The sequence below is a fragment of the Mesoplodon densirostris genome, chromosome 4, assembly GCF_025265405.1.
Source record: "Mesoplodon densirostris isolate mMesDen1 chromosome 4, mMesDen1 primary haplotype, whole genome shotgun sequence".
Classification (NCBI taxonomy): Eukaryota; Metazoa; Chordata; class Mammalia; order Artiodactyla; family Ziphiidae; genus Mesoplodon; species Mesoplodon densirostris.
The window spans coordinates 179,932,045-179,956,543 of record NC_082664.1 but is presented as its reverse complement, the minus strand read 5'-3'; the positions used below and the strand labels follow the sequence as shown (position 1 = coordinate 179,956,543).

At 40.3% G+C, this 24,499-nt stretch overlaps 1 protein-coding gene across 1 annotated transcript in view; it reads right to left on the bottom strand.

Moving 5' to 3' along the window:
• The window catches only part of STAM (signal transducing adaptor molecule), a 66,104-nt gene extending 58,966 nt beyond the window's left edge, over positions 1 to 7,138 (bottom strand). The window contains exon 1 of the mRNA XM_060097793.1: positions 6,904 to 7,138. Coding sequence (XP_059953776.1) covers positions 6,904 to 6,943 — 40 coding nt within the window. The 5' untranslated portion in view covers positions 6,944 to 7,138. The remainder of the gene's footprint in view (positions 1 to 6,903) is intronic.
• Positions 7,139 to 24,499: the final 17,361 nt, after the last annotated feature.

Here is a 24,499-nt window from a genome sequence, read left to right as displayed (position 1 = left end):
CACGGCAGTGAGAGGCCCGCGTATCGCAAAAAAAAAAAAAAAAAAGAAAGAAATGCAACCCATTTCAGAATGCTAAACTTGTTCACATTATTTATTGATGTTGCCTCAAGACCAAGAGCCATAGCACCGTTCTTCCACATTGTAAAACAACAAGTATGTTTTAAATCAGAACAATATAAACTACCGGTAGCAGCTCAACATGGCTTTGTGAATAGCAAATGAATTCAAAACTATTTATTGTCTAAGACAAAAACAAGGTATGTGGGAAAATAATACACACCTGCTTCTAAAGAATTCGAAGCTTCATAATGATCTTACTTTATCCTCAGATTATCCTTTTCCTTATACCCAAAAAGAGGTGATTGAGAAATTTGCCTAGCAGTACCCAGAAAAATCACACACTGAGCCTCATTTGAACTTCAGTAGTCTTCTCAATGGATTGAAGCACTTTTTTCTGATAAGCAGCTACTTTTGATTTTCTCAAAATTTATGACTGCCAAAGATTTGGAGAGGTAAGAAATGCTGAGAGGATGACTGCCCATCACATTCAGGCTATAGGAAAAAGACTGTCATTCAATCAGTTTGGAGACATAAAAGTTCATCCAAAATGGCCAATGGAAAAAGCAAGGCCTAAAGAAATTACCCTCTTTTTGAGACAGGAATCAATTTTTCAAAAAAGTTTGTTTCACCAAATATCCCTATCCGTCCTGACCACTGGAAATTCCATTGGAAGAGCAATCTGAAGCTCTTCTAACCAGAAAGGGAAGTAGGTGTCAAAGGAACAGCATGAAAGCATCTCAGAAAAGAGCACAAAATAGAAATGAAAATCTAGAAGCATTAGAAAGAATAGCTGGGCCTCCCTGGTGGCGCAAGTGGTTGAGAGTCCACCTGCCGATGCAGGGGATACGGGTTCGTGCCCCGGTCTGGGAGGATCCCATATGCCGCGGAGCGGCTGGGCCCGTGAGCCATGGCCGCTGAGCCTGCGCGTCCAGAGCCTGTGCTCCGCAACGGGGAAGGCCACAACAGTGAGAGGCCCGCATACCGCAAAAAAAAAAAAAAAAAAAAAAAAAAAAAAAAAAAGAAAGAATAGCTTACAGGAGAAGTAAAATAGGAACAGAAGAAACAATGAGCACAAAATTTCTTAACCCAGTGGATATAAGACCTTTAACAGACCTGTATTCTAGATTTTTACATTTTTCTCCTGAGTATGTTTTTACAGTAACTGATTCCAGCCCTTAGAATCTGAGTAGCCTCTAAAGGCTCCGAACAGACTACATCGCAGGTACTGGGCTAAGTGCTTTACGAGCATCATCTCCTAAAACAACCTTAATGGGGACTAATGAAGAGAAAGGTATGGCAGCTTAGAGGATCCACAGATGAAAAAGCCGTGGTGTAAAACCAACAAGGAAATATGCTTGAGGAAAAGAGCGGAGACTGAAGAGGTAAAAAAAGGAGCCACAGGCTACAAGGTCTTACATGCTATGTTGAAAAGTTCAAATTCCTGCGAAAAGCTGTAGATTCACTAAACTATTTTAATCAGAGGAGCCATATGATTACATTTACATTTTAGAAATATCAGCGTCACCTGGAAAATGACTGGGGACAGGCTGGAGGCAGGGATAACAGAGTTACCGGACTCTCCTGAGAGCAAGCTAAACTTGCTGGGCAGTGGCGAGGAGAACAGAAAGGAGGGGAGGCCTGAACGGACGGACAGATGAATGGACTCAAGAGCTATCAGGAGAAGACGCACACAGACTAGGGCAGCAGCAGAATCCCGCAGGGCACGTTCAGGGCGGCTGGGACACAGTAGACAGTATGTATTTGCCGTGGGGCGTAGAAAATTACAACTCCAGGATTTGAGAGTGACGCCCAGGCTCCTGACATACCTGACTAAGTAAACTGAAGTACCAGTCACGAGGACAGAGGAAACGTGAACTGGAGAAGAGAGATCTGAATATGAGTTTGAGCATGCTGAATTGGAGTATTCAACTCCAGTAAAGAGTTAGAACGTCCTGTGTTTTTTACGTGTTCCTCATAGCAACTCCTTGAGGTAGATATTTTTATCCCTATTCACACACGTGGAAAGTAAACTCAGAGGGGTTCTGTACTTGCCTATGTCCATATTTTGCCCACTTACTAAGAGCAAATGCTGCACCTGCAATTTAAACCCAAAGCCCAAGCAAGGTTTTTCCATCACACCAGGGCTTCCCTGGTGGCACAGTGGTTGAGAGTCCGCCTGCCGATGCAGGGGACCTGGGTTCGTGCCCCGGTCCGGGAAGATCCCACATGCCGCGGAGTGGCTGGGCCCGTGAGCCATGGCCGCTGGGCCTGTGCGTCCGGAGCCTGTGCTCCGCAACGGGAGAGGCCACAACAGTGAGAGGTCTGCGTACCGCAAACAACAACAACAACAACAACAAAGACATGATGATTTGGTCGAGGCAGGGTAATGATTCAAAGATGCCTCTTTGGTTTCAAATCAAGATAAGTAGAACATTATAAAATAACCGCATAATGAAGGAAGAACTAGACTGGAAAGATAAGTTCAGTTTTCTGATAAACTGATTTTTTAGGTGATATTAGAACACCAAACAGATATGCAAGACCGGAGAGATCGCAAGATATAAATAACTGATACTTATGGAGTGTTTACTACGTACCAGGCACTGTCCCTGAAGTACTAGGAATAGAAATGAAACGTTCTTGTCATTATGGAGTTTACATTCTACACAGGCGGCAATCAATCAACCAACCAATCAATCAATGTGAGGTAGTTGAGTACTATAAAGAAACAAAATGGAACAAGGACACAGAGGGTAAGGATGGATATTTTTTACAGAAGGTAATCAGGGAAAGCCTCTCTTAGAAACTCTTCTGAACAGAGTCTTGAATGATGTGATGGACATCAAGACCTTCAAATACCTGGGGGAAAAATAGCCTAGGCAAAGAAAACAGCACAATATAGATACAGAGGCAGGAATGAGCTTGGCATATTCAGACCCAAGAAGCTTAGAATGAGAGAGAGTGGAGACTGTCATCATATTAGAGACATAGGAAAGGCCAGACTATGGGCCACACTAAGGAACTTGCCTTTCCCTGTAAGTGGGACGGGAAGCTCCTGGAAGGTTCTGAGCAGGCAAATGACAGTACCTAAGGTTTTTAAAAGATCACTGACCTTTGTAAATGAGAACTGATTGTAAGGGGCAAGAGTAGTAGCAAAGAAGCCTGCTAGAAATCTCCTGCCACAGTCTATGAAAGAGAACGATAGCTGGAGTAAGATTATAGTGATGTGACAAGGAGAAGTGATGAGATTCTGGATATATTTTTAAAGTAGAGCCAGAAGATCTTGCTGATAGCATGGATATGAAGCGTGAAGGAAAAAGAAGAATCAGTGATGACTCCTAGACATTAGAGATGAGTGACAGTAAATATCAACGGTGCCATCTACTGAAATAGGCAAGGATGAAGGAATGAGCAGGTTTGGGGAAGAAACCAAAAACTATTATTATCTCTAGATCCCATATTAAAGATAAGGAAACGGAGGCACAGAATATCTAAGAAACTAACCCAAAGTCACACTGCTGGTAAGCAGCAAACCTGGTAATTGAGTTCAGGCAGTGTAGCTCCAGAGTCTGAATTCTTAGTGCAAAGCTAAATTGCCTCCTAAGACTCCAAGGGGAAAAAAAGTCTCAAAAAAGAAGTTCTAGAACTGAACATTTGGAAGTCACAAAACGGAGAAGCCAAAAAGACTAAAAAAGAGCTAAGCAGAAAATCAGAAAAAGTTTGGTGTCCTGGAAACCAAGTGAATAAAGTACATCAAAGAGGAATGCTAAGAGATCAACAAAGAAATGAACTAGGAATTGACCGATGGACTCTGAAATAGAAGCTTGATGGAATGAGTTATCTTCATAATTTATAACATCCAAAATGAGATTCATGTATTCAGTAAGTGTTTACTAAATGTTTATTAGTGCCAGAGACTGGTCTACGTGTTAGGGATACAGTAGTGAACAAACCAAACAAAAATGCCTGTCCTCATGAAGCTCACATTCTAATAACATATTTAGGCGCTTCTTCAAAGGAAAAGTGATCACCAGTATTTTATCTCTTTATATGAAATGTTACGTGGTATAAATCAGTATGTAAATTTCCGATTTACCATTTCAGTTTATTGATGAATAAAGCTAAAGGCAATTAATTTTGAAGTAGTAAAAATATATGCTAATGTTAAGTGATAAATATATCAAGTGAGTTAGTGGGAGTACTTTAATATCACTGACATACTCACTGATGGACAAAGTAAGAAGAAATATTGTTAAATGTATTCTACATACTATATTCTGCATGCTATACAAGTGAAAAATTTTAAATAGGAGTCTATTGGACTCTGTCCAAGGATGATTTGCTGGGGTCTCCGGCAGGTCTTCTTAGATAAACTTTCACGATATTTTGATACATGGATCATGAGGAGAGAATTGATCCAAACACTAAAACCTAACTTTAAGAAGTAAGCTTTTCTGGGAGTTCCCTGGCAGTCCAGTGGTTAAGACTCCACGCTTTCACTACGGAGGGTGCATGCAGGTTCAATGGGGTACTAAGATCCCGCAAGCCACACAGCAGTGTGGCCAAAAACAAACAAACAAAAGCAAAACAAACACAAACAAAAAGTAAGCTTTTCTCGAGCAAAACCATGTTCCTACACTCAAGAAGCTTACCGTCTATAGGCTCAATGGACACGTTCTCAATTCAACAAACTTTTATTAAGCACCTACTCTGTGGCAACCAATAAAAGAGTTCAGGGGCTTAATACAAGATATAACTATCTTTAATGCGAAATAATTTGGTAAAGACAAAAAGTGTCGCAGGAGTTTTGAAAAGGGTGGAGATTACAGTGGGCTAGAGTAGTGTTTCTTAACTGGAAACTATTTTGTGCCCCCAGGGGACATCTAGCTATGTCTGGAGATGTTTTAAATCATAACTGGCGTTTCGGTGGGGAGAGGTGCCACTGGCATCTAATGGGGAGAGGTCAGGGATGCTGCTAAACACCCTACATTGCAGAGGACAGACGCCCTCGACAAAGACATTTATTTGGTCCGAACCATCCGTGGTGTCGCTAGTAAGAAACCCTAGGTTAGAGTAATCAGGAAATGATTCAGGTATGAGTTGGATTCTGAGTTGACTTTTAATCATAAGTAGGTGAAGAAAGGTAGAAGAAATAACACAAGCAAAAGTATAAAAGCATGAAGGAGCCTGTGTCTGAACTGGGTGGTGTAGTTACTGGGAAAGGTGTGACATTAAGAATCCAATGGAAATGTGGGTTCAAAAGGCAACAGGATACAAAGGTGATTGGGTAGTTGGAAGCTAGATTACATACGAACATGAAAACTAGATCAAGGTGCTGGAAACAGAAGAAGAAGGTATTAAGAAATTGTTTTATTTTAAGCATTTGCCCTGGAAATTAATGTGGTAAGTTATAAACCTGCTTGAGAGCAGCAGCATGCTGCTTATCCATCACTCTCTTATGTCACTGAGCAGTGTCCTGTAAATAGTGTGTGCTAAGTGCTTATTAAATTAAATGTAATTTCCCAAGTATTTATTTATTAACTATTACTAGTCATCTCTAAAGTTCCATCCACTGCTAAGATTCAGGACATTCATTTAAACTGGAACTGAAGAAAGCTATCATTTAGTCGGTGCCCACCATATAAAGGCACTGTAGGAGGCCCCTCTACACATACTATTCCACTGAACCACAAACAGAATGTGTTTTCCCTCTCTTTAAAGACGAGGACGTTGGGACTCAAAGGGCTTCAGTAACTTGCCCATGATTCCACTCTGAGCTAGGCAGCGGCAGGGATGGGATTGAACCTTTTTCTAGTCTTAACCCAAACCTTCAAGCTTCAGTGGCAGGCTGTAAGTTAGAGTTAAAAAAGAAGATTCAAACCTTTTATCATTAACATATACAAAGACATGAAAAGCACCTCCATTAGGGTGTCCTTATTCTTCTTTACTCTAGCAATTAGGCACGGTATTTAACTTGCTTTCACTCCACACGCGTGTGCCCCAAATGCTAGGAGCATTCAAATCACCCCAAAAGTCTCTCCCCGAAAGCTCAAACTCCTGTAATTATTACCCTCAGACCAGGAAAACACACACACACACACACACACACACACACAGACAAACTAACCTGTTGAATTGGTATGATCAGTTCTTAAAACCGATGATTCAGAAAACCAAAAATAGACCATTTCAAATTCAGAACAAATTAGCATTTTCGGATCCCAGGTCCTCTTCCACACTTAAAGTACTGAGACCTACCCAAGGAAGGCAGCCCAGTGTCTCCGGCCCTCAACGACGTCTACACTGTTGCCAAGTACTCCATCTTCATCACTCTCTCCCAAGATCTCTGACAGTCCACCCTGAACCAGAAGCTCTGTCCTGCCGCTACAGTTCTATCACAGATTTTAAAGTCCCCTAAGGAAGCCAACCTAAAACATTCCCCTAGTTCCAGACGTCTGACTGTGTCCCGGGAAACACTCTATCATAGGACTTATCATCGTACACTAGCGGAGACTCCCTAGCTCTCGACTGTGTCCTCCCAGAAGCACCGTCCCAGCACCAGCTCCCGCCCCAGCTGTTCCTCCGCGGCCTTCGACACCCACCTCTCCAGCAGTTCTTTCGGAACCCACAGCCCCAGCTCGAGGCCCGTTTCCCAAGCTCTCACAGTCCCCCTACTTTCCAAGAGGATGCGCCGAGCCCCCAACCTCCTCCAAACTCTTACAGAAAGAGCCTCAGGGAAGGGGCAGGACTCGCCCGGCCCGGGGGTCCAGACCGTCCGCCGGGAGCGGGCAGAGCGGGCTCGCGGTCCGCCGGGGGTGGAAAGGGGGCGGCAGAAGCACCTACCGACGTCCTGATCGAAGGGATTGGTGGCAAAGAGAGGCATCTCCACTGCGTGCTGAGGTGTCCGCAGGGACTCCCCCTCGACACCGCGGGAGTCAGCGTACGACCGAGGAAAGAAGGTTCCTCAGGCAAAAACAGCGACCGAGACGGACCCCCCGGGGTCCGCGACAGCTCCTCCTCTCACCAACCCCCAGCTACCGCGGCGGCGGCAGCAGCGACTGGAGCGGAGGAACCGCGAAGGCCCCCCGCGCGGAGCCTGTCGGGAATCTGGGCGCCCTCGGCGCCGCCTGCCCAGAACCTGCCCGGAACCTGCCCCGCCCAAACCGGCCCCACCCCAGCGCCCCCTCCGCCCGGCCCCGCTTTGATTAGCCACACGGGAGAGTGGCCGTGATGCCTGCGCTTCCTGCTTTGGCCTTGGTCGTGAGCCTCCGGAGGACGGGGTCCTCCGGGCGCGCCGAAGCCGACTAGCGAGCCCAGGAGTGAATCAGAGGCTGAGTAGAAAGAAAAGGGGTCGAGGCTGGGGAGAGGGGAGACCCCTTTCTCCCACCCGTTCCGTCGGTTGTCACAACTTTGTGGTCCCTGGAGAGGGGGATGGAAGCCCCGTCACTCGGGGGCATCTAAGTAAAAGGGCTGTGAGTTCAATTCTCTGCCTGCGCTGACGAGGAACTTGCTCGGTGAAGTCATGTGAGCGGGGCGGCTTGGCCAGAGTCCCCACGAGGGGTGTGTCGGGCGCGCGGCTGCTCGCGGCGGCTGAGGCTTTGCTGGCACCTTCCCGAGAGGCCCCGAACGCCCGCTTCGGAGGCTCGGTCAAAAGCACTTCTGGCTGGGCGTTGGCACCTGCTGACTGACTGTGCACTCACTAAGCGATTACGGTGATGGGCAAAGCAGTGGCACAGCCCCAGAAGCCTGCGATACCCGCCCCCCCGCCCCAAACCGAGCAAAAAGAGAAAACTGAAACATGGAGCGAGCGATTGACTAGTGATTCGTAATAACTGAAACTATTTCGTCATTTTATTTATAACTTTACAAAAAATTATATCCTGTAGAAATGTTAAGCAGCATCTTCTAGAGATTTTTGCATCCCTCTTGGAAGGAACTTAGAGCATCTTGCATGTAAGTTGAAGTTATGTAAGTCTACCAAAATTAGAGCACCTCCCAATGTAGCATGTAAACGTTTACAGCGTGTGGACAACAGGATTGGTATGGTGGAATACGAGGAGGGCTTAGAAACATCCATTAAGAATGAAGTCCCATTTCTAAAAGTGAAAAATGACGATTAGAGGAGCATTTAGATACGTGTTTGTCATTGAGACAAAGATGAAAAAGAGGGATGTGGGGAATCGTACACTCACAATGCTGGATGAAATTATTACAGTCTCCCTACGAGAAGTATCTGGAAGTATGTAACACAAGCTTTTAAAACCGTGAATACCTTTGGACCCAACAATTCTACTTTTTTCAATTTATCCTAAAGACGTTCTTTAAGAACGTGAACAAATATATTCATGGCAACCTTGTTTATAGTATCAGAGCATTGTTAAACACGAAAATGCCCGACATTAGGGATTGGACACACTACTTCCCTCTTGGTGCCTCAGTTTCCTCATCGGTATGAAACAGGAGTAATAATCAGGTTGTGAGGATCAAATGGATTCACACAAACGAAGCCCTTAGGTGCCCAGCATACAGCAAGCGCTAAATAAGTGTAAGTAATCGTTTTAACTAGTATTGGTTCAGTAAATCATAGTACACACAATGTAAAAACTCCCCGGCTATTAAAGGTGATAATATAGATCTATATTTACATAGATAGACATCTAAATACGTAAGTTTGTAAAAGCAGCTTACAAAACCATATGAGATTACAAAATACCCCCAACTTTTAAATTCTGAGAGGAAATAGGTGAGAATGTTACGATTATCTCTGAATGGTAAGGTTTGTGATATTTTGCTCTTTAGGCACTTTATATTTTCCAGATATTTTAGTGATAATTCTATATGTCTTTCAAGAGCAGAAACAAAGTTAACACAGCAATGTAAAAAATGTGGTACATTAATGCCACCGGTTCTTAACATTTTAAGGAGCCAGTACCAAAACTTGCTTGTGTTTCATTATGATGAGTAGACAGTTCTTCCAAAACATCACTCTTGATATGGGAAACAGAGCATTCTCTCTCAAAAACCGGTTCTTGATTACTGGGCTGACAGAAACAGGTGTCTACCTGTTCCCGGGCATTAGTGTCTGGGGAGCATTATCATAACCGCCGTGTATCAGAGCCAAATATTTATGAAGATGCATTTGGATGTGCTTTGTGCTTCACTGAATAATTCTGTGGCCAGCGATAAGCCAGTGATCAAGTTGTTCAAGCCTTGATCATCAATATGTGAGCACTGGAAATAGTGAAGTAATAACACAGCTATTAGTCTTGATAGTATTATCTATGTATTCTGACCTAGAAGAATGGTTATAGCTCTTTGGGGCTTTTATCATTAATATGCTATAAAGAATAAACATTTTTAATATTATTTAACATAAAACCAAATAGAAAAAGTGCAAGTGGTTTGCATTTTGAGGTTAGCATTCCATTATTATCCCTTGAAACATTAAAACTACATGAGTTTCACTTTTAGTTTTACCATAGTTTTTAAAACGTTGTAGAGGCACTTTCAAGTGTTTCTGTAATATGTGTTTATGAAATTCCATGGTTAATTTTAAAATGTTAAATCCCTTTTTTTTTGTTTGTTTGACTTTGAAAATTCTTCTGTCTTTAAAAACAAGACAGCAACATGCAAGTGGAGTTACTCCAGGAAAAAACTATAATTCTAAGGTTTAGGAAAATAAATATCCTAGGAATGTTACTAACACTACTTTAGTTCACACTCTTATCATCCTTTGGATGAATTATTACATTCATCTCCTACTGTTTTTCTCTTTTCCTACTGCTATGGACTGAATCGTGTCCCCACAGAATTCATATGTTGAAGTCCTAACCCCATAACGTGATGACATTTAGAAATGGAGCCTTTGGTAGATAATTAGGTAATTAGGTTTATATGAGGACATGAGGTTGGGGCCCTCATGGTGGGATTAGTGCCATTATAAGAATAGACACCAGAGACCTTCCTTTTTCTCTTCTCTCTGCCATGTGAGGACACAATGAAAAGGCACCTGTATCTGCAAGCCAGGAAGAGAGAGCTCCCCAGAACCTAACCATGCTGGCACCCTGATCTCAGACTCCAGCCTCTAGAACGGTAAAAATTAAATAAATTTGTGTTGTTTAAGCCACCCAGTCTATGGTATTTTCTCATGGCAGCTGAGTTAATACATCTACCTGTCTCCAAACCATTCTCCGCACCCCTGCTGGAATGATTTTTCTAAAACACAAATCTGATTATGTTATTCCTTTAAAATTCTCATATGGTTCTTCAGTCACTCAGTCGTTTAATAAATATTTATTAACTCCTTATGTGTACGAAGTACCATACTAGATGATGGAAATATCATAGGGATAAAATCTCTTTTATGGAGTATAGCTTATGGGAAATACAGTCATTAAATAATTAAATTCTAATTCCTTAGCATTATTACATCCTTACAGAACTGGCCCCTGAAAATCTTTTTTTAATTTTATTTATTTATTTATTTATTTGTTTATTTATTTTTGGCCACACTGAGTGGCATGTGGATCGAACCCATGCCCCCTGCAGGAAGCGCAGAGTCTTAATCACTGGACTGCCAGGGAAGTCCCTCATTTTTTTAAAGTCTTTTTTCAGCCCCTCTACTTTAGTCGTTCTGATGCCCCCATACTTTCCATGTCTTCAAAGAAGCAATTCGTTCTGCCTTTCCTGCTCCGATTCCATACCCTCTCTAAACTTCCACTCAATTCCAATTCCCAAAAGCCTTTCCTAACTCAGCACCTGACCTGTACTAGGCATGTAATAAGTATTTGTTAGTTGATTATTGGCCGTTTCTATCATAGCACTTAATGGTATTATATTTGTTCCGAGTGTCTTTTACTACATAAAAACCACCCAACCGTAGCGACTTAGGACAACAATAATCATTTCCTTTGCTTTCAAATCAAAAAAGTGGACAGAGCTCTGCAGGCGCAGCTTGACTTTCTTCCACACAGTGTCAGCAGGGGTGGCTCAAGGCTGGGATGACTTTACACCTGGGGCTGCAGTCATTCGAAAGCTTGCACACTTACCTGTCTGGCCACTGATACTGGCAGTCAGCGGGGTCACTGGGGCTGCAGCCCAGAACACCTACAGGGAACCTCCTATGTGTCAGAATATCAGGCTGCGCATTGCAAGAGGCAGGAAGAGAAAACCTCCAGTTTCTAAGACCTGAGCTAGGAGGTGGGCACAGCAGGGTTTCAGTCATATTCTACTGGACAAGCTGTGGCAGCATCTGCACTGAGGGGGGAAGGAAATAAAATCCAACCTTCGAGGGAGGGAGAATAAAAGAATTTGGGGCCATAGTTGAAAGCTGCCACACTATTAGAACTTTTTACTTGTTTGTATAGCATTGGTCTGTGACTCTCTTATCTTGATATTTCCAGACTTTCCACTAAGTGTTCCATAAATATCTGTTAAATGTAGTAATAAAATATGTCACGATTAAATTGGCACACTTCTGTTACCAGCCATGAGAGAGTAACAGGATCTGGACTTACCTTTCATCCTAACCAAGAGAAAACTGGATAAAGTATATGAAACAACTGATTTCAGACCTCAACCAATAGACTGGGATCCCAAGGAGAAAGGGAACAAGCAGTGAGCCCTATGATTGCCACAGCTTTCTGTCCAGGGTCAGTTTCTGGACTGTGCCACAGGGTGGGGAAACCCCAAAATTACCAAAAGGGATAATAAATGACATTTTACAATGATAAAGGCATAAATTCACCAAGAAGACATAATAATATCAATTGGGTATCAACGTAAAGACAGAACTGGAAAAAAAGGAAGCAAGATTTACAGAACTGATAGGAGAAATAGATACATCCATAGTTTTGTTAGCGGTTTTAATACTCCTCTCTCAGGTAAAGATAGAACAAATAGAAAATCAGTAATTAGAAGACTCGAAGAACTCTCTCAACCAACTTGATCAAATTGACGTTTATGATGGCCTACCCAAATTCTGCAAGATAACATTCTTGCCAAGTAGACACAGAACAGTAACAAAGATAGACAATATGGGCTTCCCTGGTGGCGCAGTGGTTGGGAGTCCGCCTGCCGATGCAGGGGACACGGGTTCGTGCCCCGGTCCGGGAAGATCCCACATGACGCGGAGCGGCTGGGCCCATGAGCCATGACCGCTGAGCCTGCGCGTCCGGAGCCTGTGAGAGGAGGGAGAGGCCACAACAGTGAGAGGCCCACGTACCGCAAAAAAAAAAAAAGATAGATAATATGCAGGGCCTTATAATGACTCAAAATAATTTAAAGGATAAAATTAAATAGATTTTGTTCCTTGACTAAAACAATTAACTTAGAAAGATAACAGAAAGATATCTGAAAAATTTCAATTTATGTAAAGATTAAACAGAACAGTTCCAAATAACCTTTGTGTCAAAGAAAAATCAAAATATTTTGAACTGGATGAAAGTGAAAACAAATCAAAATTTGTGAGATGCAGTTAAAGTGATGCTTAGAGGAATAGTTTAAGCATTAGATATTAGAAAAGAAACATCTAATATCAATGAGCTAAGCTTCTACCTTACGAAGATAGAGAAAGAACTCAAGTAGAAAAGAAATAATAAAGATAAAACCAGAAATCAGTGAAATAAAACACAAATGATAGAGAAAATCAATAAAACCAAAATTTAATCTTTTTAAAAAATCAATAAAATTGATAGCACTCTACCTAGATCAAAAGACAAAGAGGAAACACATAAACTGCCAGTATCAGGAATTAAAGAAGCAACATGACTATAGATCCTATAATTAAGACATTGCAGAAATTAAATAATATTAAACCAAAACATTCATAAAGAAACATTCTTTTAAAAACCATTACACCAATAAATTTGACAATATAGGCAAAAGGGGAAAAAATCCTTGAAAGATGTAAATGATCACAACTGGGTCAAGAAGAAACAGAAAACCTGAAAACATATATATATATATATATATATATATATATATATTATCAATAACAAATTAAATTCTTAGTTACACTCCACAAAAATCTCTAGACCCATGAATTCAATAGTTAATTCTATCAAACTTGTAAGGAAGAAATAATATCAAACATCTATAAAATCTTTTAGAAAATACCTCAGTGGGGAACAATTTCTTAATTATTTTATGAGGCCGACATTACCCTGACACTAAAATCAAACAAAGACATTATAACAAAGCATTAAACAATATCCCTCATTAATAGAAATAATAATCCTTTAAAAAAGAAATTTACAGGACTATAAAGAGAATACATCATGACTAAGGAGAGAGTATCCCAGGAATATAAAGTTACTTTAGCATTTGAAAAGTCAATCAATGCAGTTGACAATACTAACAGAATGTAAGAGAAAAATCATATGAAAATCTCAATAGGTACCGAAAAATACATTTGACATAATTCAAAAGCGTTTGTGATAAAAACAACAAACTAAGAATAGAAGAAACATTTCTCAACCTGACAAAAGGCATCTTCAAAAAACTTAGACCTAACATCGCACTCAGTGGTGAAAGAGAATGAGTTTTCTATAAAAAGAAGCCATACAAGAATGCCCATTTTCACACTACTACTTAATATTATAATGATGGTCTTAGTGCTAAAGTCAAGATAAAGCATTAGAGCAATATAGGTTTCAGACTTTGCCTTTGGCCAAGGTGGAATAACAGAGACTGGATTTATTTTCTTGCTGGAAACAAGAGAAAAAACAGACAAAATATATGAACAACAGTTGTCAGTGACCCTGGACATCAGGCAGAAAAGAGAGTTATCCCTGAGAGGTGGGACACAAAGTGAGCCTTATTATTGCCCTTGTTTACTGCCTGGATAGAGTTTCCAGGCCATGGCATAGAGCTCAGTCTCCTTGAGATGAGAAAACAAGAGCTGCAGGTCCAGAGGGGCCAAGGCGGTTACGGTTGACAGGGCCGAGCACTGGAGACATGCTGGAACCCAAAAATATGCATCACCTGACAAGATAAAATACACAACGTCTGACGTCTAATCAAAAATTACCAGGCTATCGACAAGAAACCTATTTTAAATACACGACTATGTCATGTTATATAAACATATACCATGCTAACACTAACCAAAAGAAAACTTGAACAGTTATATTCATGCCAGACAAAGTGGGTTTCAGATCAAAGACTATTACCAGAAATAGAGAACATCACTTTTTAATGAAAAGAGAGTCAAACAATCAAGAGAATATGAGAAAACTATATAGTTTTGCATATAGTGACAACTTCAAAGAACATAAAACAAAAACTGATAGAACTTCAAGGAAAAATAGACAACTCCATGATTATAGTTGGAAATTTCAACTCCCCTGTCTCAATAGTGATAGAAGTCAGTAAGGCTGTAGAAGCTTGAATAAAACTATCAACCAGCTTGTCTTAATTGAAACTGATAGAACACTACATCTGATGAAAGCTGATTACGTATTCTTTTTAAGTGCACATGACATACTTATCAAGATAGAGAATATTCCAGGCCATAAAACAAATCTCAATAAATTTAAAAGGATTCAAGTCATACAAAGTATGTTTTCTGAGTACAATAGAATTAAATTAAAAATAAATTACAGAAGAATATTTAAAAGTCCCCAAATATTTGGAAACTAAGTAACACTTCTAAATAACCCATTGGTCAGAGGAGAAATAAAAATGAAAAATAAGAAGCATTGTGAATGCAATGATATTGAAAATACAACATATCAGAATTTATGGGAAGCAGTTATAGCAGTATTTAGAGGGATATTTATAATATAGCATATATACTGGAAAAAAAGGTTTCAAATCAATTGTCTCAGCTTTTGTTTTAAGAATCTAGAAAAAATTGCAAATGAAACCCAAAGAAAGCAGAAGAATGGAAGCAGTAAACATCAGAGAGGAAAGCAATGAAAAAGGAAACAGAAAAACAATAGAGGAAAATAAAAGGCAATAAATAAAATTGATAAAACTGTAGTCAGACTGATGAGGGAAAAAAGAGAGAAAAGGTACAAATTACAAATTTCAGGAATGAGAGAAGTGACATCACTACAGATGCTACAGATATTAAAAAGATAATAAGGGAGTATTATGGCCAACTCTATAACTATAAATTAGATAACTTAAAGGAAATGGCAAATTCCTTCAACTGCACAAACTACTAAAGCTCAGGACAGAAATAGTTAACTTGAATAGCTCTATTTCTATTAAAGAAATGTAATTTCTTGTTGAAATCCTTTAACAAAATTAACTTTGAGTCTAGACGGATTCACTGGAGATGACCACGGGGCATGAGGAAATTGGGAAGGGATGGGTTGATGGTATATCTTCATTATTTTGATAGTGGTGGTAGTAGTTTCATGGATATATATACGTCAATACTTATCAAATTGTACATTTTAAATATGTACAGATTAGTTTATGTCAATTATACCTCAATAAAGCTGTTTAAAAATCACCAGCAAGAATATCCTTTACAACAATTTATAGTTTTGATGAAACATTTTTAGACAATCACTTAAAAATATGAGTGAAGGTAAACATGTTTGAAAACCACACCCTCAGGTCATTCCCCAGCAAGATTGCCCCACCTCCCCAGGCTCTCCTAATAAATAATTCTAAAACAACTGCTTCTTCTGACTAACATGGTTTAACATGTTTTTTTTGAGCAGGTCGGACCAATCTGTAAAATGCAAGGGTCTATAAATAGCCTTTTCACAACAGAAGATAGTTTTATAATAAATATAAACTCCCTTGATTTATTATAGCTCAACTCTTGACTTCCACTTTTGACCCCTTATTATAAAGATTATATATCTTCTTTAACCTAATAACTGCTAATGACTGGGTAACTGGATTAGCAACACTCAACAGTTGGTGAGGGTTTATGGTGATTCTGCTGACTCAGTTTGCACCTGGTGTACCATGAAGGATCTTTGCAAATGAAGACGTCACCAAGGAATCTGCTCCTCCCCAGCATTTACCATTCAAAGACTTTTCAGAGGCTTCCGGGCATGTTAAAATAAGCCACAGATTTTCAAAACAGATGACTCCAATTATGAAGGTAGCTCAAAGTTTCTGGGCACAGTGAAAAATGAATGTGCTTACTGTAAGGAAATATATAAGAAGGAAAAAGGCAGCTTCATTCTAAAGTTCCCTTGCTATATCTGTGCCTATGTAGCAAATGTTCCCCAAAGGAGCACTTAAAATACTACTTTTTATATTGTGTTTAGTCTAACATAATTAATGTTTATAATAGCATATGTGTATCTTTCATTTCGTTTTCATTATCAATTTTGTAAGGTATGAAATTGTTCTTCGAGAATGAATTTCTTACTTATAATAATATGACTATAGAACAGAAGGATTTTACTTACAAAGGTTGGACTTTCAACTTTCTGCCTAGAGCCACATTTGTAGGATTGATTCTGTTTTAGAGGAGATGCTAGTAAGCTCTAGGTAATGACATCACTGTGCCTCAGTTTTCACATCAATAAAAAATTAAATTAATTCCAACATTCCTCCCAAAATACAGTGCTCAATTTATCATTTTCTAGATTAGTACCTCTGTGTTTAGAGGTTTCTCACTCTTAACATTTCAGTTCTCGTTCTCTTTGTATTTGCTTTCAGTTGTACTTCCCTTACTCACTTCAGCTGCATTTTATAAATACTCTTGAATCTACCAGCTTTCTTCTATCTCATATTCATTCCTATTGTGATACTTAGAAATAGAAAAACTGGTTAAAATTTTTAATTGCTTTTTTCTCTTCAGTTACTGACATCAATTCCCATTAATGATATCACTGTTCTTATCCTGTTGAAATAACCACATCAAGCCTAGTTAAGTTTTATCACCATATGCTAAAAACACGCATTACATATCACATTATATCACTAACATCACGGTCACTAACACTGTCACCAACACAAATCATTAACTCTGATTTCAAGATTTGTTTTAAAGCTATGATAATCAAGACAGTATGGTACTGGTATAAAGACAGACAAATCAATCAATGGAACAAAATAGACATTTGAGAAATACATCCATACATATATGGACATCTGATTTTTGACAAACATACAAAGGCAATTCAGCAGAGAAAGGATAGGTTTTCAACAAATAGTACTGGAACACTTGGATATCTCTAAGCAAAAATATGTATTTCAATCTATATTTCACACTATATACAAAAATTAACTCAAAGTGGATTATAGGCCTGAATGTAGAACTCCAAACTATTAATCTTCCACGAGAAAACTGGACAAAATATTTTGTGACCTCGGGTTAGGCAAGAGTTTTAGATATGACATCAAAGACATAATCCAAAAAAAAATTAGTAAATAGGACTTCATCAAAACAAAAGCAACTCACAAACTGGGAGAAAATATGTGCCCATGATATATCTGATAAAGGACTTGTATCCAGAATATATAAAGTACTCTCGAAACAATAAGAACACGATTGTACCACTAAGAAAATGGGCAAGAGATCTGAATAGTCTCTAAGGCAAAGAAAATACACAATTGACAAACAAGCACATGAAAAGAAGGTCAGCCCGTTAGTCATTAGGGAAATGACAATTCAAACCACAATGCGATAGCACAACACAGCAATTAGAAAACATTAATATAAAATTTCAAAGACGGACCATACCAAGTGTTGGCCAGGATGCAGAGCCACTGAACGTCTCTTACATGGCTGGTGGGAATGTAAAATGGTACAACCCCTTTGGAAAACACTTTGGCAGTTTCTTTTCTTTTTATTTATTTATTTTTAAAATTTATTTATTTATTTATTTATTTGTGGCTGTGCTGGGTCTTTGTTTCTGTGCAAGGGCTTTCTCTAGTTGCGGCAAGCGGGGGCCCCTCTTCATCGCGGTGCGCGGGCCTCTCACTATCACGGCCTCTCTTGTTGGGAGCACAGGCTCCAGACACGCAGGCTCAGTCGTTGTGGCTCACGGGCCTAGTTGCTCCACGGCACGTGGGATCTTCCTGGACCAGGGCTCGAACCCGTGTCCCCTGCATTGGCACGTGGATACTTAACCAGTGCACCACCAGGGAAGCCCATTTTGGCAGTTTCTTAAAAAGTTAGGCATATACCAACCATGCAAGCCAGTCATTCCACTCCTAAGTATTTACCTAAGAAAAATGAAAGCATAGATCTGAACAAAGACTTGTCAACGAATGTTCATAGATGCTTTATTTGTAACTGGAAAAAAACCCAAATATCTAAGCATGAGTAGATAAATTATGTGGTGAATGTATAAACAAACTGTGGTATATCCATACAATAGAATACTTCCCAGCAATAAAAGAGTGAATTACTGATACACAACATGGATGAATCTCTAATTTATAATTTGTGATTCATAATTCAGCTACATAAGTCGTAGAACACAGAGCAAGATGAAAATATGGGTTCCCTTGTTCATATATTATTAAGAATTTCAAAACAGTGACAATAGAGCATTAAACCAAGTGTCAGGCCCTTTTAAGCACAGGATCCTGTGGGACTACACCAGTTGCAAGCCCATGAAGCTGGACCTTCTCAAAATAATTATCCTGAGTGAAGGAAGCCAGACAAAAAGAGTATACAATGTATGATTTCATTTGTATAAAATTATTGAAAATGTAGACTCATTTAAAGTGATGGAAAACTGATCAGTGGTTGCCTGGAGACCACATGGGGTGGGGTGGGGTAGGAGGAGGGATTAAAAGGAGCAGAGGGAAACTCTCTGGGATGACGTCCGCGTTCACTATCCTGATTGTGGTGAAGGTTTCACGGATGATACATATGCCAAGGCTTATTAAATTGCACCTGTTGAATACATGCACTTTACTGTATGTCAATTATACCTCAATAAAGGTATTAAATATTGCAAAACATTAATTGGCCTTTGAGAAGGATTTTTTAAAAATACAGTTCATGGGGCTTCCCTGGTGGCACAGTGGTTGAGAGTCCGCCTGCTGATGCAGGGGACACGGGTTCGTGCCCCAGTCCGGGAGGATCCCACATGCCGCCGAGCAGCTGGGCCCGGGGACCATGGCTGCTGAGCCTGCACGTCCGGAGCCTGTGCTCCGCAACAGGAGAGGCCACAGCAGTGAGAGGCCTGCGTACCGCAAAAAAATAAAATAAAATAAAATAAAAATACAGTTCATGATCACTGGTATGCAAATCTTCCCCACAGCCAAAACACACACAAGTGTGTTAAGTAAAAGCAGAAGACAATATATAATTAGATGCTAAAATGAATGACACATTATCAGTACAAACTAATTCTGTGGAAGAATAAGGATCCAGTATGAGCTGAAGCAATCAGGGAAAGCCTTTTGAAAACATAGGTATTGAATGTAGCCTTGAAGAGTGAATGAGACTTACACAAACAGGAAAGGGAAAATAGCAGTTTGGGTAGGGAGAAAAGAATGGAAGTTTGGATTAAAAGTTAGCCAGATCAGTTTACAGACAATGAAGAGACCTTCTTAGCTGGGTCAGAGTATTTTGGTGACGGGCACTTCATAAGAGAGAAATGTTCGATTGGCTCCCCTGCGTTCAGGTTATAGTAGACACCTCTGAAGCCAAGCTAACGAATCTATTTTTACCCTAAAGACAAGGGCTAATGTGTAGATTGATAAAAGATGTTTTGAAAAGTGAAACAATGTTATATGTAGAAAGCTATTCCAAATCTTTTTTGCTTTGGGGACACCTTGCTTTCAAGCAGGCTCCCACCTCAACTTTCTTTTCCCTGCCTCAAAATACCTCCATCTCCACTTCCTTTATGCCTGTCTGAGAAAGAAGGGTCCTTTTTCTTTTTGAAACCTAATTCCTCCATCTATGTTCTTAATCGCTAACCCTCTCAAAACCACAGGGATCTTGCTTCATGAAATAGCCTATTTCACATAGACAATCAGCCTCTGCATATCTTATGACACCCTTTGCTTCAACAAATAAGCAAATGAAACCCTTTTGGGGGGGACTCTGCTGTGTCTCAAGATATTTCCTTATTCATTCCCCTCTTCATGCTGAAGTTGACCGGCAACCTATCTCTGGGCTTTATCATTTCTCTCTCAGACTGAAACTCACATTTCCTGCATCCCTCATGCCTTCTGCATTCAGTACACTGCTGCCAGATTAACCTTGGGAAAGAGGCTTCTTCAGTATGATTTTCCTTCTCTCAAGTCTTCAGAAATTCACTCCTGCCTTTTAAAATAGAGTGGTTCTCAATGTGTTTCTAGTCTCGCCTGATACTTTTAAGATTTAGTCAAAGTGCACAACTCACTTAACCTCAAGCTTCTTTGTTTTTCCCACCCCCATGTTCATGGTGAGCCCTCAGCCTGCAAGATCCTCCTGCAATCTGTCTGTTGGAATCAGACTCATTCTTCAAGTATTCAAAAGTGATTTTCTGAGCCCCCAGACAAGTTATTCCCATAGCACTCCGCGATTCACTTTTCAAATTTCTTTTACTCTGCATTTGATGATAGAATACGGACTTTGGTGTCAGGAAGAACATCAGAATCTCTACTTATTAGCTTCTGACCTCGGGCAAGTTTCTTAATCCCTCCAGAGTTCAACTGCCTCATTTGAAAATATGGATAATAATACCTATCTGTAAAGATTGTTGTATGGATTAAATCAGTGGAAGTGCCTGGCATATGAAAGGTGGTATGTTTCTGACATTATCTTGGAATACATTTATTTGTGTGAGTTTCTTATCCACTAAAAAGCACTGTAGGTCTTTTGAGGACAGGCCCCATTTTACATTCATTTTGGTACCCCCTATTGGTACGTAGTACACAGTAAATTATTTACTTTTTAAAGGGACAGTTTTAGAAGTCTGTTGGCATGTAATTTAATCTTAGGATATTTCAAAGTTTTTTCCCCAAAATGTTATATTCAACTTTGTTAAAAAATATAGCCACTCTGGGGCTTCCCTGGTGGCGCAGTGGTTGAGAGTCCGCTTGCCGATGGAGGGGACACGGGTTCGTGCCCCAGTCTGGAAAGATCCCACATGCCGCGGAGCGGCTGGGCCCGTGAGCCATGGCCACTGAGCCTGCGCGTCTGGAGCCTGTGCTCCGCAACGAGAGAGGCCACAGCAGTGAGACGCCTGCGTACCACAAAAAAAAAAAAAAAAAAAAAAAATGTATATATATATATATATATATATATACATAGCCACTCTGAAAATGTTACATCTCATGTCATATTCAGTGTTTTAAAGAAATAATTGGAGGAGAAACTATTAACTGTAATATACAAACCCATTCTGACACAGAATTTGGGTTTTATGCTAAACATATCAATATTGTAAATTTTACACTTTAAAATATTTATTATGCATGACACTAAACTTGACTCTAAGTAATAAGTTATATACATAAAATGCATCTGCTTTATGTGTTTAGTGTGATGAGTTTTGACAGATGTATACACCTGTGTAACACCACAATCAACAAATAGAACACTTACGTTATTCCAAAAGGATTCCTGTGTCTATTCCCAGTCTGTTCTCTTTGCACACATCCCCAGCACCAGGCAACAACTTTCCTGTTTCTTGTCACTGTATATTAGATTTTCCTTTTCTAGTTTCATATAAATGAAATCATATACTATGTAATCTATCTGCTTTTGCTCAGCAGATAGAGTTTATTAGATTCATTCATGTTGCATGTTCAGTAGTTTTTTCCTTTTCATTGCTGAGTCATATTCCATTGTATGAACATACTACCATTTGTTTATCCATTCACATGTTGATGGACATGGATTATTTTCAGTTTGGGGCAAGTATGAATAAAACTGCTATGAACGTTGGTGTCCAAGTCTTTGTACGGACCTATTTTCATTCTCTTGGTTAAATACCTAGGAATGAAGTTACTGGGTCATATGGTAAACAAGTGTATGTTGATCTTTTTAAGAAATTGCCAAATTTTTTTCCAAAGTAGTATTCTCTTTAGCCATGTATGAGAATGCCAATTGCTCCACATCCTTGCCAACATTTAAAAATATTAGATGTAGTGATGTCTCATTGTGGGTTTAATTTGCATTTCCCTAATGACTAAAAAGATTGAGCATCTTTCCATGTACTATTATTTCCATATCTTCTTTGTGACGTGTCTATTCAAATTTTTTGCTCGTTTTAAAAAAATTGTTATATTATTGAGTTATAAGAATTCTTTATATATTCTGGATACAAGTTCCTTGTTAGATTCATGTATTGTGAATATTTTCACTTTTTTAATGGTGTCTTTGGGAAAACAGAAGTTTTACATTTTGATGAAGTTCCATCTGCCTTTACTTTTATGATAAATGCTTTTTTCTAGGTCATTGTATCTAAGAAATCTTTGCCTTCCCCAAGGTCACAAAGATTCTGCTGTTTTCTTCTAGAAGTTTTAGAGTTTTAGCTTTTATATTTAGGTCTATGATCCGTATCAAATTAATACTTGTCTATAGTGTAAGGTAAGGATCAAGTTTCTTTTTTTTTTCTTTTAATGTGGCTATCTAGTTGTTTCAGCACCTTTTGTTGAAAAGACTTAAACTTCGCATCTTTGTTGAAAACCAGTTGACCATATGTATGGGGGTCTGGACTCGATTCACTGATCTATATGTCTATCCTTATGTCTACCCCACTGTCCTGTAAACTATAGTTTTATACTGTTGAAAACAGATATGTATGTGTTCCAACTTCATTCTTACTACACATTTCTGTATCAATTTTAGAGTTATCTTGTCAAATTAAAAAATATTCTGCTGGGATTTGGAGAGAACTGACAGTTGAACAACTTGAGTCTTCCAATTCACGAACATAGAATAGCTATTTACTTAGGTCTTCACTTTCTCTTGACAGTGATTTATAGTGTTCAGTGTACAGGTCTTGCACGTTTTGTTAAATTTATCCCTCTGTATTTCATGGTTTGGGATGCTGATAAGCATTAGATAGTTTTACTCTAAATTTCAATTTCCAGTTGTTCATTTCTAGAATGTATGAAAGGATTGATTTTTTGTTACATTGGCCTTGTATCCTGCAACTAGTTCCAGTAGCTTTTTGTGGAGTCATTAGGCTTTTCTAATAACACAATGCTGTCACTTGCAAATAGTTGTACTTCTTTTTCCAATGTAAAAGCCTTTAAAAACAGAACTACTGTTTTAGTTTTCATGAAATTTGAACAGTTTTCAGCCAGTATTCCTTCCCCAGGCACACCTCAGACTTCCCCATCTCCCATTGTTAATATACTCCTCAAAATTATCTCAGTTTCTCAGATCAGGCTGGTAGTGCCGTCTGGGGGAGGAGCCCAGAGCCCAGATCAGGATCCGCGTGGACCAGGTCCATCTTTCGTCTCTGTGGTCTTTCGGGGGTGGTCTCCAGCCCAGGGCCAGGCTCAGGTTCCCGGAGGACGACCTAACAAGTAGATCGCTTCCCTTGTTCCGCGCAGAATTTCTTTCACTGGATCACCAGAGATCCGAGTTGCCCGAATGGCGCTCACACACTGATTTGGGGTGACTCAGACTGTTTCAGGCCTGTAAGTGGTTTACATGGATGATTTCACTTAAATCTCACAACAACCCCACGAGGTAGGTTTTAAAATTATTCCCACTGAGGAAATCGAGGCATAGAGAGATTTAGTTGCCCGAGTTCACACAGCTAATAAGACTGGTGGAGCCTGGAATATGGGGCTTGAATTCCAGTCATCTGACTCCAGAGCCTGCCTTCTTAACTGTGTGCTTTAAGGGGAAAGAGAAAAGAACTGTTAGGAGAAAGCATGTGTGTCTGGAAGAAGATTTTTAAAAAAGGAGACACAGAGTTTATAACAGTGGGATACTACGTTTCTTGAGGGAAGGGCTCCTGCTAGCTTTCCATCCGTAGGTTGCCTCTGTCTGCGCAAACTTTTCTCCTTTGGTATCTTGTCACGTCCTATTTCCTCCAGTTTCCCTCTAACATCCAGCATCCCGCGCTGCAGCGCAATGAACGCCCACGGAACACTGGCTCCAGTGGAATCCACGCAGGTGGGGCACTCCTATTCCACCCCCCGCCCCATGCCTGCTCCACTGGCTGGGAAAAGTTAAACAGGGTGAAAAGTGGGCGCTTCCTCCCCAGAAGCTCTGAAGAATGAGTCTTTGGCGGGAGGATCCCAGGGCCTCTGTCCACCTCCAGAAACAATCTTACAGAAGTCTGGGCGGGGCAGGGCCACGCCAAGTCCAGGTGCGTTTTGGCTCAAGGCACTAACTAGCAAGGCACCCGTCGTCTGCGCCGAGACGCTCCGGCCGTCTCCAAGAGGAGACTCCCCCAGCTGGCGAGGCGGATGGGTTTCCCCGGGAGCAGAGCTTGAGCTCGCACCCAGAGCTCGCACCCAGGGGCTCCCGGGACCCCCGCGCGCCCCCGAGCCCCGGACCGGCGGCCGGGTCGGCGCGCGGCGCGCGCTCCTGCGGGCCGGGGGCGGG